The sequence below is a fragment of the Lissotriton helveticus genome, chromosome 4_1 (genome assembly GCF_964261635.1).
Source record: "Lissotriton helveticus chromosome 4_1, aLisHel1.1, whole genome shotgun sequence".
NCBI lineage: Eukaryota > Metazoa > Chordata > Amphibia > Caudata > Salamandridae > Lissotriton > Lissotriton helveticus.
The window spans coordinates 475,568,718-475,585,918 of NC_136063.1; the positions used below are offsets into that span (position 1 = coordinate 475,568,718).

Genomic DNA, 17,201 nt, shown 5'->3' on the forward strand with positions numbered 1-17,201 from the left:
GGCGGGAAGAGGCTTGAAGAGTGGTACTACACAGACTCGAATAGACCGCTATGCCTGTGACAAGCCTGCGGTGTCCCCAACTGCCAGAAAGGAAACAACTGGTCGAGCCATGGAGTCACAGGGGACTAAAAAGGCGACTCTGGATGATGTAATGCAGGCCCTGGCACATCTGCAAACGACGGTGGGCACGATCTCAACCGACATTACGCTGATCAGAGCTGATTTCCACAAAATGACGGAAAAGGTCAACGCCATGGAAGTGGTAACAAAATCGCTAGTGGAGGATGTGTCTGAACTTCAACTGGCGGTCGAGAAGCTGGCAACGGACAACAAGGTGCTGCGTGAGAAGCTCGACGACCAGGAAGGACGCTCCAGGCGGAACAACATCCGCATAATCGGCGTACCGGAGTCGGAAGGGGTAAGACCCATGGATTTGTACGTGGAGAACCTAATCACAAATGAACTGCGGCCAAAGGGACTGTCCACCTTCTTTTCGGTAGAGAAGGCGCACTGCGTGCCGGGAGGCCAACCTAAACCTGGAGCAGCACCGAGACCCATTGTAGCTCGATTGTTCAATTTCAGGGACAGAGACGTCACACTGCAAGCAGCCCGGACATCTCCTCCGATTAAAATCCAAAACTCCACGGTGGCATTCTTCCCTGACTACACGGCGGAGGTGGCACGCAGGCGACGGACGTTTTTCGAGGTGAAGAAAGACCTCAGAGCGAGAGAGATCCCGTATTCCATGCTCTTCCCTGCAAGATTACGAGTGGTCGCCGAAAACAAGACCTGGTTCTTCGACAACCCAGAATCTGCGAGAGACTGGCTGGACGGTTGGAGAACGAACGCCCACCCTCGGCGGACGCATCGGCAGCAGAGGGATCGTACGACCGGTCATCACCCGGATTCCCAAACATCGAGAGGAAGTGGGGTGAACGAGGGATCACCCCACAGCGAGGCCGCGGATGAAGAAGACAACGGAGAACAATGACTTCCAGGCTCACAAATTGTTGGACTTACTGAGCTGAGCACCTGAGGCACGCTATTGGACACTGGGCGAGGGGCCTCCGGGGAGAAGATTGGGAGGCTGCTGACCTCGGAGATTCCTTCACCCCGGCGCGCAAGTACACTAGTTGGGGTTGGGGTGATGCACTCTGCTAAGTTGGGGAGGCGGGCAGGTTCCAGTCCGAACAGCAGGGGAGCAGGGAGGGGGGCGGTTGGGGAAGGGGGGGTGTTTCTTCATGAGGATTGTTTGGTTCTTATTGTTACTGGTTTGGCTCAACAATACACATCGCAACACGACATGAACACTGCACAACATGACAAAACATGGTGGGGTGCACATACTGATGCCTCTGTGGTTGCCCCGTGTGCCCCTCCTCTAGCAGGGCACAATGGCGCATCTTCGAGACGGTGGGCTCACCTTCGAGAGAGCGCCCCACGTAGGGAACGGCATGGCAAACGTCCAAAGATCCTAGGGGGACACGACCACACACTACTGCCATGGCCGGACTAGATGACTCCGTCCCGACGGCCCCGCTGCATATAATGTCGTGGAACGTCAGAGGGCTAGGCGACAAGATTTAACGAGGCCTGGTTCTTCAGGGAATTAGGAGGGTGAGTCCTGCTCTGGTCCTTCTACAGGAGACGCACATGGTGGGCACTACTACACGGGCTATGGATAGACGAGGCTACCACATGGTTGCACATGCGGAATTCACCCCGGGATCGCGTGGCACAGGCATACTAATGCAAAAATCTTCACGATACATAATCACATCCACCAAAACAGATGATCAGGGCCGCTTCGCAGCGGTTTCTGGCCAATGGGAGGGTAGATCATTATCTGTGGTATCAGTTTACATCCCCCCAGCATTGCATGCTGTGGCACTGCCTGACCTCGGTAAATTTCTCTTAGAACTCCCGGAAGGGGATTTGATCATAGGGGGGGATTTCAACGCAGTACTTCACGACACACATGACAGATTCCCCGGGCGCCCACTCACGGCTGGCACCAACAAACTCGGCGGGTTTCTGGAAGCACAGGGCCTGGTGGATGTCTGGCGCACACTACACCCGAAGCAACTACAATACACTTATTATTCTGCAACACACAATAGTCTGTCCAGGATTGACCACTTCCTCACATTGGGGAACGGTCATCTCACCATCGAAGACACACAAATAAAGCCACGAGGCATCTCCGACCACTCACCGATTACCCTGACACTGTCCAGCTGTACAGTCGCCCGTAGAAGGCTATACCCGATCTACCCGGGTTACCTCAAAATCCCGATCATCCGTAAGGACCTACAGAAAACTACTCCACATTATTTCGAAGAAAATCAAACCTCGGTGAGATCGCCCTCAATACTCTGGGAAGCTTACAAGGCTGTATTCAGGGGGCAAGCGATAGCAGCGATTTCACACCACAAGACACTGCAGGGGGAGGTAACGTCAGAGCTGGAACTACAACTCGACAAAGCCAATACAACCCATATGGCGGATCCCTCCTGTGCAAACCTCCACACACTACAGTTACGTCAACGCCTTCTCGCAGATCATATGAGGCGCCTGACTAAGGCAGACATTGCAGCCACCAAACACAGGGTGTATGACATCGGAGACAAAGCCAGTAAACTCTTAGCTTGGCTAGATAGGAAACAGGGAGGCAACAGGAACATACTACAAATCACGGATACACTAGGGAGGGTGCACACACGACCAGAGGACATAGTGAATGTGCTGGCTGACCACTTCAGTGTAGTATACACACCGACGGTGGTTGTTACGGAAGAAGAAGCCCGGGACGCCCTGGGTCATGTGGCGTTGCCAACACTGACGGACGAGGCGATGCGGGAACTGGATGCTGACATAACTACGGACGAAATTCAATTGGCGATTAGCGCTATCCATCCAGGCAAGGCTCTGGGCCCTAATGGGATACCCATCGAATGGTTCAAAACAATGTCTGAGTCTCTGGGTCCGCCCCTCTTGCAGATGTTTGTAGATAGTAAGGAGAACGGTACGTTACCACCGGACCAACGGATGGCGACTATTGTAGCCATACCGAAACCGGGTAAACCACTTAACGAATGCACATCCTATAGACCTATCTCGCTGTTGAACCCCGAAGCAAAAATTCTGGCGAAACTGTTGGCAACTAGACTCACGCCCCACTTAGGTCAGCTGATCCACCCAGATCAATCTGGCTTCATGTCACATAGAAGTACGGCGCTGAACCTTCGTAGGATACAGAGAGTCATGGCGAGATCCCCGCTATTGACGGAACCGGCAGCTGTACTATAACTGGATGCCAAAATGGCGTTTGATATGGTGGAGTGGAGTTACCTCTTTGCGGTCCTCGCCTCCATGGGGTTTGGCCCAAACTTTATCGCATGGGTCCGACTATTGTACAGGGATCCAATAGCACGAGTAGTAGCAAATGGCCACGTGTCACGAGACATACAACTGGGGCGGGGAACCAGGCAGGGTTGCCCTCTCTCGCCCATCCTTTTCGCGTTAGTCCTAGAACCTCTCGCGATTACTATTCGAAATACGCCGCTGCTGAAGGGAATTAGGTGGGATTCGAGCTGGGAGGACAGAGTGTCACTGTACGCTGACGATATGTTAATATATCTCACTAACCTGGAAAGCAGCATCCCTAACCTTCTATCTATCTGCACCTCCCATGGGCGAGTGTCAGGCTACACTATCAATTGGTCAAAATCAACCATCTATGCACTCAGGGGTCCTCTCCCGACACTACCAGATTCATGCACGCTAGAAGTGGCAGCCTCATCCTTTAAGTACCTGGGAATACACATCACTCGGGATGCGGCAGAATTCTCTGCTCGCAATCTACAACCTCCCCTCCTCCGATTGCGTAACGATGTGCAACACTGGCAGACTCTTCCACTGACGCTATTAGGCAGAGCAGCATTGTTCAAAATGATGGCACTGCCACGCTTTCTATACGTACTCGAAAACGCCCCAACAATTATCCCGCCCAGTTACTTCCAAAAGGTGCCCGCGCTGATGTCGGGCTTACTGTGGGGGAATCGACCGGCGAGAATTGCACACGCGAAACTTAACAGGAGCTGGTACGACGGTGGAATTGCACTGCCTAATATGCAATTGTACTATTGGGCGGCCCAGCTCAAAATTCTCAACAAATGGATACACGCACCACAGGATGACCCTGCATTTAAGGCGGACCGGGCTCAACTGGGCACTACAGCATGTTGGCACCTCTGTATCACAAGGGCATTGCGGCGAAGCTGACGGGGCCCACCAAGCACACAGTACAACTGTGGTATAAGGCGCAATCAAAACTACACTGGGAGGGGATCATTACGAAACTAACACCACTGTGGGACACTAAGGCCCTGGGCCATTTGAGACGTTCTAAGGGATTCGCCCAATGGGACGCCATCGGGATTTCCACTGTGGGGGACATGTGGTCCAGGGAGGGAGTGATCCCGTTCATTTCCCTTCAACAACAATATGAATTAGGCAACACAGAACGATTCAGGTACATGCAAATTAGACATGCCCTTCAAGCGGCAATCCCACCGGGCATTACACCTCCGGAATCCTCCCCGTTGGAAGACCGCCTACTCACAGACTATATACTGGAGAGTGCGACTTCCCTAACATATCGTAAGCTGCTCAATAATTTACCAGAGCCACTGGGCAAACTTAAAGTACAATGGGTGGAAGACCTTGGGGATTTTGACGACTCGGAATGGAATGCAGCTCTTTCATCCCCACGTGAAGCCGGTATCTCGGCTAGGTTCCGCCTGATACAACTGAAAGTTCTCCATAGGATCTATTATACTAGAGTGGCCTTGCATAAATTGCAGAGGGCGGACAACCCTCACTGTCTGAGGGGATGCGGGGGGGAGGGCACGCTCATACATACACTTTGGAGCTGCACTTACCTAGTGAGTTATTGGCAACGAGTACTCCGCACCATCGCACAGGCACTGAATTCCACTGTACCACAGGACCCAAGGGTATGTTTGTTGAATGTCTGGGGGCCTACTGATCTGACACACTATGGTAAACTATGGGTTACGATAGGCTGCATGGTGGCCAAACGCGACATTGCGCAGAAATGGGGTGCGGCGGAACTCCCCACGCTGGCGCAATGGCTCAAGAACATGGACACGCTTATGATAACGGAGAGGGCAGTGTACAAGATGAGAGACAATCCACGTAAATGGAATGGAGTTTGGCTACAGTGGAACACATATAGAGGGGACATATGTGATCCGTTGCCGGAGGATGATAGCGAGAGCTCGGATGATGAGTCTGACAATGGTTAACTATTGGGGAATGAGACACGCCATGGGCGGGGGCGTCGCACAGGGTACGTTATGATACAGGCAGCTATGGGGGGGTGGCCACACGGGAAGGTGGTGATGAGCGATACGCACAGAGGTCACACATACCATTGAATACCTGAGTCGATACTCCACGAACATAACTATGTCGATGAATGTTGAGTCACAAGTTTGGTTCAAAGTTTTATTATTTTCACAAAATACAAAATGCAAGCGATTGTACTGTATACAACGGAATGGTTTCTGATCACCATGATTGCCTCATGTAATGTAAGCAATAATTAGCCAAGTTGGTCTAACATACTTGAATGTTTATCCCACTTATATTACTCAGCAACCCTGGCCTTCCTATGTGGAGGCATTTGAATGTATCGTAACCGCATAATGCTAATAAAGTCTTGCTTTTCAAAAAAAAAAAAAAAAAAGGGAATGTGCAAGGGGTAACAATGAGTTAAAAAATACTAAACGGTATTTCAGATCTATTTGGGGCGGAAATACTACAAACAAGCGGTAAACAAGATTCTCTACCCAGGCTGGTACAATCCCCAGTCGTTGGCCTAGCGGCGCAAGTATACAATGTGCTGGGATAGAAGTCATGTAGGTCCCAGATGGATATGGGACCATCCCCTTCTTTAGGTTGCCAAGTTCGAAGAAGTGGGGCAATGTTTCTGCTTCTGAATCTTATTAGTATCAGGTCACCAATAATGTTTTTCAGGAGGGGGCCCAGCCAACCTACTCTCCTTACGCTCACAATCCCACCGTCACAGTCACGGGTCTATTTTTTGATAACCAAAACTGGACCTTATTTAACAGGTCATCCTGTCTCTCTATTTTACCCTTTTTTAGTTGCGGAACTCCCGAGAGGATGCATACAAACGGAGCTGCCTCTGGGGGTAGATGCATTCTGAGAACCCTGTTTCGCTCTACCCTGGGGACAGAATTTTTCGGTGTAGTGGAATTAAGAGAGGCTTTAGAAATGTTTAGGGGAAGATTAGTGGGAACTGATACTCGAATTTGGGCAACTTTATTTTGGGTAGCTTTATTTTGAATGGCAGGTATGGGCTTATTTAAGGTAACAGTTGTCAAAGGATGGGGGGGTATAGAAGCATGGCTAGAGGTTAACAGATTAGAGTTTATTTTTTCCTCAATCCCTGCCAATCTATCCCCCAGGATGTTTATTTTATCGATTAGGGGGTCTATGGTGGATTTGATCAGTTGTTCGATCATTGACAATAGGGCACTTTGGGAGGAGGGAGCAAGGTCGTCTAATTTATCTGCCACCTCTCCGATTTGGGGAAGAATGATGGGGGTTGGGCTCGAGGTTGGGGATTCAAATTGTATTAATTGTACTTTCGATTGGATCTCGTTGTATTTATCCCCGTCCTCCTTACTTTTGTTAGGTGTGGCCCGGGCGAATACTCGACATTGCATATTTGTTTTGGAAAATATAGGGAAAGGTTCCAGCATTCTCTCATTTGTAGTTAATAAATTTATATTATTTGGAGGGGCTGGTGATCCCGCAGGGACATAGCTGGTCTTACACAAACAGTTTAATTCCTCCAACAGTGAGAGACTACACATTGTATCGTTTGGTTGAGGAGGAGAGTAATTACAAGATAGACTGGCTACAGGCTGGTGGCAGTTGTTTTTATCCGCCTCTATAGGTAAGGGTAGCATTATGTTATTTATGTACTTATCTTGCGACCTCAGACAGGTAGTCGGCCAAGGCGCTAGTTTTGTGGCAACCCCTTTCTGGTTCATGATATAGCTTGGATGTGGACAAGGTAATATAGAGTTTGTTGGGGTAATACTATTGACCGGAACAGTATGTAAAATGGGCTTTACCTCCTCCGGGAAAACCAAGTGGCGGAGCCCGTCCCGTCCCCTCGTGCCTCTGAGGGCCACAGAGGGCCCGCCCTTTGCCCGGGCGCGAGCCCGCTACGCGAGGGCTGTCCTTCTTTTTCTATCCCCTCCGGGGGCGGAAGTAGCAGCAGAGGAGTCTGGGGGATGTAGTTTCCCCACCCCACGGCAGCCACTATCCTGTAGTTCTGCGGCGGCGGGGGGAGGCATCAAGGATTCCCAAATGTCCTGTGGGCAGCAGTGAGCAGGTAGGGGTGATTCTCCCCCCAAAACGAGTCTTCTACCCCCCACAACGAGTGTTCAAAGGAGCGCCCACTCCACCAGGGCTGTCCTTCTTTTTCTATCCCCTCCGGGGGCGGAAGTAGCAGCAGAGGAGTCTGGGGGATGTAGTTTCCCCACCCCACGGCAGCCACTATCCTGTAGTTCTGCGGCGGCGGGGGAGAGGCATCAAGGATTCCCAAATGTCCTGTGGGCAGCAGTGAGCAGGTAGGGGTGATTCTCCCCCCAAAACGAGTCTTCTACCCCCCACAACGAGTGTTCAAAGGAGCGCCCCATTATTTATGTTTTAAAAACCAACAGATAAATAAAAGGCATTGTCATTTACAATGCCAATAGCTCATACTCTCGCATATGCGAGACCTATTGCATTGCAAATGCTTGTTAGTTTTGCTTCTTGTTGCCTGTTTTTTCCTTCCTTTATCACCCAGGTTCTCTGAAGTGATTCTAATACTGCATCTACTTGAATACTGCTCCAGCTGATGTCGATCCTCATCTACTACATTCCAGGTTCTGCTACTATTTTCTATTTGTATCCTTCTGTCTGCCTGGAGGTTTTTTTTACCTTTATTCCCTCTGTTTAGAAAGAGAACTGTAGTTTCTGCATGATATTCAGAGGTGTTAAGCAACAAAGTTGCAGGTGGAAGGAGTTGCTTTTTCTTTTGGCAGCCTTGATGAGAGAAGTTGCAACCACTGCGTCCATCAGTGGACACTGTGCTAGGTTTCTAGAGAGCAGTTCTTTGCCAGGACAGATTTATAAATGATGAATAACGTGACTGACTGTGAAATGCCAAACTTCCCCTATCCTTTAGCCTTTTTCAGTGCAGTTTTATAAAGTGTGATGATGACCACTTATATCACCAATCACCTCATAACCTACTTTATTAATAAAGAGATCAACAGCTTGGCACTTCATGGTGCTGGCTTCCATAACAAAAGATCACAGTCACATCGTAATATAAATAATACTAATCTTGATGACAGGTCTGTGACCTACAAATATTACAACTAAAGGTAGAAGAAACCAATTGGAAAATATCTAGCACTAAAACATGAAGGACAACTCCCCTGTAAATCTGTAAATCAGAAGAGCAGTAGAGCCCCTCCCATTCCAGACCCTAGACATGAATGTGCCCTCAAGCTACTGCCAAACAATCTCACTCTATACAGATTAATCTGTTGCACACCATTATACCATTCATCTGATATTGAAAGCCCTTTTTTCCAAGCTAACATCAAACACCAACCAATTCTAACAAATGGCTCGGTAACAGGCTTTCCAAAACTGTGGTACTGAATGAAGACTTTGTGAATTATGCCAATTCGAGACAGAAAATCAGATGGACTGCAATAACTCCGCAACCCACAGAGCATTACTTGTGTGATATGCATTTTAGGTAACAATCAATCCTGTGAGATATCACAGGGATAGTTAATGGAATCAAATCCTCTTTCATCATGGAAGGGCACACTCAAGAACACGAGGAAAGCAGGAATATAGTTTAGAGATTTATATTGAAATCAAAATCCTATTCGAGTGCATACAATATGAATTGTAACAAAATAGCAGGGCGATTAATAAAAAATATTGTAACATTGTGGTTAAATCATAAAGCTTTCTTAATAGTAATATCTTCAACCCCACCTGCCTTTCTATTGGCTAACTACTACTAAGCACAGCACAAGAAAGTGACCTAATTCAAGTTTCAAAGATGGTCCTTACCTGCATACCTCTTCTGAACAAGAGAACCAATGTTCAGTCAAAGTAACAGAATCTGCTATTCTTGTTTGCGTCAGGAGGCAGGCAGATAAACCAACAGAGAAAAGGTTAGATGTACCTTCTTTGAGCATTCTGTGAAGGTGATTACAGCTCTTTATGGCCTCTGTGTTGCATCTCTGGTTCAAAGTTACACTATATTCTTCGTTTATTTATTGCATCTGACCATAATTGACAGCCGCGTAGCTAGAGGGGGCCCGGGGCGGTCCGCCACAGGCGGCACCATTTTTAGGACGGCCGCGCGGCACTGGAGGCCCGTTGCGGCCGCGGCAGCCTTTATAATTTATTTGGGAACGATTCGAAGGTAGGAACACAGTATGAGTGTCCCAAATAAATTATTAAGGTGGCCGCGGCCGCAACGGGCTTCCAGTGCCGCAGCCGCCGCCCAGACTGACAGAAAAAAGTCAAGTAGTCAAGTGCGATGCAAAGCCGCGCACTCCAGCCTGGAGCCTGCACTCTGACTGACTGTCACCTGCTTCGGTACCTGCAGCAGACTGCATGCACAGTGCACACAAACGCGGGACTTACTTTTGGCAATGAAAGTCCCCCGTTTGCACTGTGCCTGCCTGCCTGCCTGCTGCGATGCAGTTAAAACTTAAAAGCTGGCTGGTCAGGAGTGCAGGCTGCACTGTTCAGCGCTGCGCGGGCCTCGTCCTCCGACCGTTGTTTGCCCCGCCCACCTCGTTCAGAGTCCTCCAGGGCCGTCAATCAGTTGTAGCATGCGCAGCGCGCGCGCTAGTGCTACCAATGACGGCCTTGTATGGACATTTTTTGGCCAGCCCTCGCCTCACGAACGTTGAGACAGAGGGATGGAAGGCTTCCTTTCGGAAGATGGAGAGGAATGAAGAGAGGAACGGGAGTCGGACCCTTTCGGAAGATGGGGTAGGTTCGGATTGATATATATCTTTTATTTTCATTAAACTCCTCCGGCCAACCCCCTGCCCCACCCCCCCCCCCCGTGGCACGACGGCCCCATTTCAACCCTCCCCCCACCCGCCTATGGTGTCGGCCGTGACTGCTCTGTAGTTGTGGTGGATGCCATTTTGTACACCTTTTGCTGTCTCCAGTGGGAAATCGGTCGCAGCTGATGATCCATGTCGGGGCATGTCACGCCACAACATTTGCAGAGTTGGTATCTCGAACTGTGGAATTAATTGGTCATGTACGGCATGTGTTGGTTCTAGGAGAGCAAAGTGCTGGATGGGAAGGGCATATTTAGCAAATGGGACATACTTTTGTGACAGTGTTTCGGTCGCGCGGAGACAACAAGTTGATGTCTGGATAGTTGATCTTCCAGAGTCTTGATGTTTTCTTCGGTGGGAGGGTTGCGAGACGGTGGGAGTGTGGATGAAGTTGTCCTGTGAGTAACAGGTGGCCGCGAAGATGGAAAACCTGGGCCTCTGGTCTGGAGGTGATGATGCCAGGCAGCAGGTTACACTTGGCAGGAGTGTGGCGCAGGCCCCTACGGCCCTTGTGGTCCCCTCCCCCACCAAACCTAGCAGATGGGAGGCTCAGGGGTCCCTCGACACATTCTGCGGGGCGGAGGCATCTTTTTGCATTGCACCACTGACCTCCAGACACCAGAGGAATACTTTGGAGATGAGTGTGCCCATTAATACACACAGAATGTCTTGGCTAAACAGTCTGCCCTTTGAAACCACAAATGGGGGTGGGGTCGCACACTACTCACACACCGGCGGTGTCGCCCCTAAGGACTCTGGTCAATGTAGTAAAGTGTTCGCGATGCATCATCTTTCGATCTTCTGCTATCTTCGCTGTCTTCGCCATCCCTGGACACGTGTTTCGGGGTATTACCCCTCATCAGCAGGGATAGGCCGTGTACTGGGGTTGCCGATGGCTGCCAATATCTGCCAGGTATAGTACCACTCAGGCGCGTAGGTGCGGGATCCCAGGCTCGTCAGCCCACTGCTCAAGGGAGCTTTAAAGTTGCAAATGGGGGTGGGGTCGCACACTACTCACACACCGGCGGTGTCGCCCCTAAGGACTCTGGTCAATGTAGTAAAGTGTTCGCGATGCATCATCTTTCGATCTTCTGCTATCTTCGCTGTCTTCGCCATCCCTGGACACGTGTTTCGGGGTATTACCCCTCATCAGCAGGGATAGGCCGTGTACTGGGGTTGCCGATGGCTGCCAATATCTGCCAGGTATAGTACCACTCAGGCGCGTAGGTGCGGGATCCCAGGCTCGTCAGCCCACTGCTCAAGGGAGCTTTAAAGTTACAAATGGGGGTGGGGTCGCACACTACTCACACACCGGCGGTGTCGCCCCTAAGGACTCTGGTCAATGTAGTAAAGTGTTCGCGATGCATCATCTTTCGATCTTCTGCTATCTTCGCTGTCTTCGCCATCCCTGGACACGTGTTTCGGGGTATTACCCCTCATCAGCAGGGATAGGCCGTGTACTGGGGTTGCCGATGGCTGCCAATATCTGCCAGGTATAGTACCACTCAGGCGCGTAGGTGCGGGATCCCAGGCTCGTCAGCCCACTGCTCAAGGGAGCTTTAAAGTTACAAATGGGGGTGGGGTCGCACACTACTCACACACCGGCGGTGTCGCCCCTAAGGACTCTGGTCAATGTAGTAAAGTGTTCGCGATGCATCATCTTTCGATCTTCTGCTATCTTCGCTGTCTTCGCCAACCCTGGACACGTGTTTCGGGGTATTAACCCTCATCAGCAGGGATAGGCCGTGTACTGGGGTTGCCGATGGCTGCCAATATCTGCCAGGTATAGTACCACTCAGGCGCGTAGGTGCGGGATCCCAGGCTCGTCAGCCCACTGCTCAAGGGAGCTTTAAAGTTACAAATGGGGGTGGGGTCGCACACTACTCACACACCGGCGGTGTCGCCCCTAAGGACTCTGGTCAATGTAGTAAAGCAGTGTTTCTGGGAGGGCCAGGAGTCGAGCATCAAGGTTGGTATACTAACTCCAAGGCATTACCTATCGGAGATAGAGGACGGGCCTTTGGCTCGCATCGCCAAGACAACAGCACAATGTTTGAATTGCCACCCCCTGTGACTCCAGGTGAGGTGCGAGGGGCTGGGTTCACGTCAGGGGATTGTGTGTGCGCACCATGCCATGCATGTCACACCTCAATTCACATGCATAGTTTGTAGTCCCTTACCAATACATCAGCTTGTTGTGCATGTGTAGTGTGTGCATGTGGGAAGATATGGACATATTTTAATTGTATTTGTGTACATTGGCGCCTTGCCCATTCATATTGTGTGTAACAGATATAGTGGGCATAGACATGACTATGGAATTGGCAGTTATTGTTTTTGTAGCATGTAATCACTCATTTGATTTATTTGTAGTGAACCTCGGGTGAGGAGGAGAAGATGTGCACATACATGATTTATTGCAGCACGGTTGATCAGCGGGGAAGCCAATTGCGTTTTTGTGCATCTTTTTGTGTGAGGGTTCTGTTTTTCAGTTTGTTTGTGTGTGCACTGTACCGGAGTGGTGACCTAGACAGGATTGTATTGTTGTTTTGTTTTGTTTATGTTCAGTGAGGCTCGAGACTGGATGGTGGAATGGTCCTTGGCGTGGGTGAGGCACAGAGTAGCACTGCTGCTAGTCTCATGACCAGCTCCAGAGTGCTTACCCTCCCTCTCCAGTGCTTCGCAAACCTGTGCTTCACCAGTGGCAATTTGCAAAAGAGGGCATGCACTGTGTTCTTGTGTACGGGCCATTGAGTTGGCATGGCAATTCTCTGAGTGTACTGAGTGAGCAGCTACCATGAAGTATTTTTATTGATGTCATTACTACAGTTTCAAAGTTGCTTTGTTGCCCTTCTTGCTTTCTCGAATTTGCTTGGGTATGCGCCATTTGCCCACTTGTTTTTCGGAGGGGTTCTGAGGGAGAACCCCCAGAGGCCTTTGTTGGATGGTCTGGCTCACTCACTGCGCTGGCTCGCCACAGGGCACTCATCGTGGGCTTTTACGCCACACCACTTTCGGATGTCACCAGCCGCCACTGTCATTTTCGTTCATCAGCAAGCTTAGCTCATTGACTCATTCCCATGAAATCATCGCCCTTTCGGCCGAGTCTGGCTGCCATGCACTGTCACTGTGGCAGTGCTCCCACTAGCTACCAACAGCCTCACGTCCTAGAGAATTCTGGGCTGGGGCCAGGGGCCCATTTGTACTATATTTACAATGTGACCATCCTAGACCATTAATACAGTACCGGAAAAAAAAGAGAATAATATGACAAACCTGGATATGCGCTATACCTCTGTACATCATGACAACTTGTATTATGCTGTAATGACACAATGTATAAATGTATTCATGCTCACTAGAAATGTAGACAGACGTGATGTTGTATGTGTACCCGATTGTTACTAAAAACTAAATAAACAAAAAGAAATTGTGGCAGTGCTTCCAGTCTCCCAACAAGAGGAGCGCTGCGCTTTAGGCCCGGCCTGGCCTGCATCACATGACGCTCCTGCTCCTCCAAAGAGACACTCTCACACCCAGCTGCAAGGGGCGGCAATCCGAGGGATAGCCCCGGACGCCACAAGCTCTAGCTACGCCCCTGAACATTTTCAGAATAAACAATTTCCAGAAAGGCACTGACAGCCTTTCTTTTATTTATATTCTGTGAAACGTTTGAAGCTCACTGCGTCTATAAAACCTTGTTTATTATTTTAAAACAATCCCTGGAAAGGGGAATTCAATTCATACAGAAAAACATGAATATATTCAAACAGGCTTAATTATCATGTGGCAAAATTTAACAACACTAATCAAGGGGCATTTATAGTTGACACTTAGGTCTAAATAAACTACATGTATATGATTCAAGATAGGGGTAATACCTAGAAAGAAAAGTAGATGATAATTATAATAGGCTGATTTCGATAATAAAATATTCAATAAAAGTTTTAGCTTCAGTCATCCGTTAACATCTAGGTTGACTCTTAAGATGATCAAATAAGCAAAACATTGCTATGCCCCAGAAATAACGTGAATATGCGCCATCATGCATTTTCAAATGCGATATCTATAGCCTCCTGCACCTTAACTAACCCCTACCAAGATGTCTAACGTAATAACATACATCCTTTTGCAGTTCCTCCAAGAATCTTATGAGACTGCTGTATAAAATTCACCCATAGCACCATATTCACAGTGACACACATTTGCAAAAATGAGTTAACATTGTTTCTACAGACTTCAATTCAGAAAAGGTTTCTGCATGCAAGAGATTGCCTAAGATGGCGGATCAACTTCGGTGCAGCCCAGCTCTCTTCTAATAATAAAGCAGAGGGACTGAACATCTACACCAGTATTCATTGACTACACGTGACACAAAGAGTCCTACTACCATACATGTGCCAACCACTCAGGGCACAAGCATGCACACAGAATCTCAGTACAAGTGCTTGGGGCTCAGATTACAGCAGAACTTTACATGAAAGGGATCAGCAGACCACACTCTCCTGGACACAGAGAAGATCTGGTCACACAAATTATTCATAAAATGTTGGTAGGCAGCAATCACGGCTTTATGTGACTCACCCCGGACATGGACAGTATGCCCAATATGAAGTACAGAACATGAATATATTCTTGTTTTATACACACTGAATGACCCGCGACTCTTCTTACAACTTGACTAGGAGCCTACAACATGTGGAAAATAAATATCTTTCTTTGTCATATTTGTTCTGTACAAAACAAATTCATAAAATGGTCACTCTGCAGTCTACTTCTACACAGAGGAACACATTTACAAGAATATCTGCCTTGCAAGAACTAAACTATGCTTAAACTAAACAACTCTTTTCTCTGATAACAAGGATTGTCACTGCCTTAATAATTGTTTTAGAAATATGCTCCTTCACTTTTTGATTCATCTAAAATATACTGCCATTATATTGTAAGTGGCATTTTTTTTTAGAGTGATTTAGTCTTACCTTCGCTTTCCAGCTATCCATTCCTTAAATTTCAGCCCAGGGAGCTCCATCCAGTCTCCTAAACTGAGAGTCAACATCGAGCCTTCCATGGCCTAGACAGAATTACAACCATATTACTGGGACAGTTATAGTTCTTCAAGCAACAATATGAGCTCTGATATTAATAGAGCTCATGAAATTAGTTTAGTGTTTGCATCTGTGATTAAATAACACAATATCCAAATCACAATTTATTTTACATACAGAGATCAAAATCTAGTGCAGTCCACAGATTAGGGGAGTACACTATTAAGTAACAAATATCTGGAGGTGTGAAAACCATACAACAGCCAGTGCAATATCATAAGGTATGGATCATGACAGGTTGTTAAAATCATGGGCAGAGCAGTGATGGAGCTAGATCTCTTCATATTATCTGTGGCAAGGAGAAGTCACTGTCTCAGTCAGTCTCCATGTATATGTTCTGCTCTTCTCCCTTTAGATGCCACACATAGTGATACCACTAGACGTAGACCTCATTAGGGGCAAAACACATGTGGTCTGAAGATCACCATCAAGAATAAAAAGATATAATTAATACATATATCAATGGGATAATCTCCTTATTGGTTGTGATCACATGCTCCAATGTTGTCAGAATGATATGTTGACTAACCAGTGTTATATGGGTGAAGGCATTTCAATTTCTGTAGAATCATAATTCAATATGGTGTTGGTGTAAATTGCTGATTTCTGTCCTTTAATGGCTTGACCCAGGCTCGCATCCTTCCAGGGATGAAACTATTTGATGAATGATTCAGGATGTTCAGCCCTTGTTGGACAGCCAAGCGCTATACAAATCATTAATCAAATCAACACCTCTTAATGGAACTCAGCAGTTCACCACCTGCTGGCAAACATTTAGTTACAAAAATGGCTGTTTTCTATAGAACACTGAATTGTGCACACAAAAAGTTAATTCAAGCTGCAATATTGAAGTAATTGTGCTTGAAAATCTACCATTGCACACCATTAAAAAAAAAGGCTTGTCGGAGAATACCCCCAAACATTGGTATGTTTGTGCTTCTTTATTGCGCTCACTCATGACATTTAATATTTTATTATGCCCCACCAGTTTCAAACTTCCCCACCCACCACTGGCTACACACCACCTTGATAGACTTGGCTGACAGTTCTTGAGGCCCTGCTGAGCCATGAACAACTGCTTTGTTGTTTGTAGTGGCTGTTCCTCCGCTGAGGAGGTGAGGCTTCGCCTCAATGCTCAAAAGGAAAAATAAAATGATAATAACATATTGTTATTATAATTTGTTTTGCCTATTGCAGTCAGTGGCGGGGTGGGGCAGGGATGGCCAGAGCAGGGGAGGAGTGGTGTGCACTCCCCAAGTGCGCATGAACTGTTTGGCCGGCCCTCTTGGGCCGACCAAACAGTTCATGCGCACTTTGAATGTTCCTACCAGGCTGCATTAAACAGCCTGGTGAGGAACATGCACAGGTTCCCTGTCCCCGTCTGAGTGCCGAACCATGGGGCTCAGACCAATCACAACGCTGCATTTTCTTTAATTAGATTTCTCTTGCCACCCCCATCCCTCACCCCACCACGGCTGCAGGTAGCATTCGCTACTGATTGTTTGAATGTCGTTGGTTTCATGTATGTAGTACTTAAGGCTTTTTCTAGCACAATGTATACAAAGAGAATGCTCTGCTGAAAACTGTTAGACTAAATAAAATACTGGCAATAACTGACTTAAACAGAAATGCATAAATGCTTTTGAAACAAAGGACAGATGAGTATTAAAGAGAGAAGTGAGTAGGTTCTCGTCTATTCCTCTCGAGAAAAAATAATGTGCCTTATATAAAAGAAGACTATTGGACTTTCTATGGCAGGCTGTCATGGCTGGAAGGTGAACTCTAAATATAGGTCAGTAAGCCCCAAAAATGCAATGGTCACATCACACAGCAAAGGAACAATAACCCAATGAGTACACTGCACAGGGTT

General features: G+C 48.0%; 1 protein-coding gene across 4 annotated transcripts in view; it reads right to left on the reverse strand.

Annotated features, from left to right (window-relative positions):
• Positions 1-17,201, reverse strand: part of OSGIN2 (oxidative stress induced growth inhibitor family member 2) — a 160,056-nt gene that overhangs the window by 22,242 nt on the left and 120,613 nt on the right. For all 4 annotated transcript variants that reach the window (XM_078685596.1, XM_078685598.1, XM_078685597.1 and 1 more), the window contains one exon: positions 15,206-15,297. In XM_078685596.1, coding sequence (XP_078541722.1) covers positions 15,206-15,297 — 92 coding nt within the window. The remainder of the gene's footprint in view (positions 1-15,205; positions 15,298-17,201) is intronic.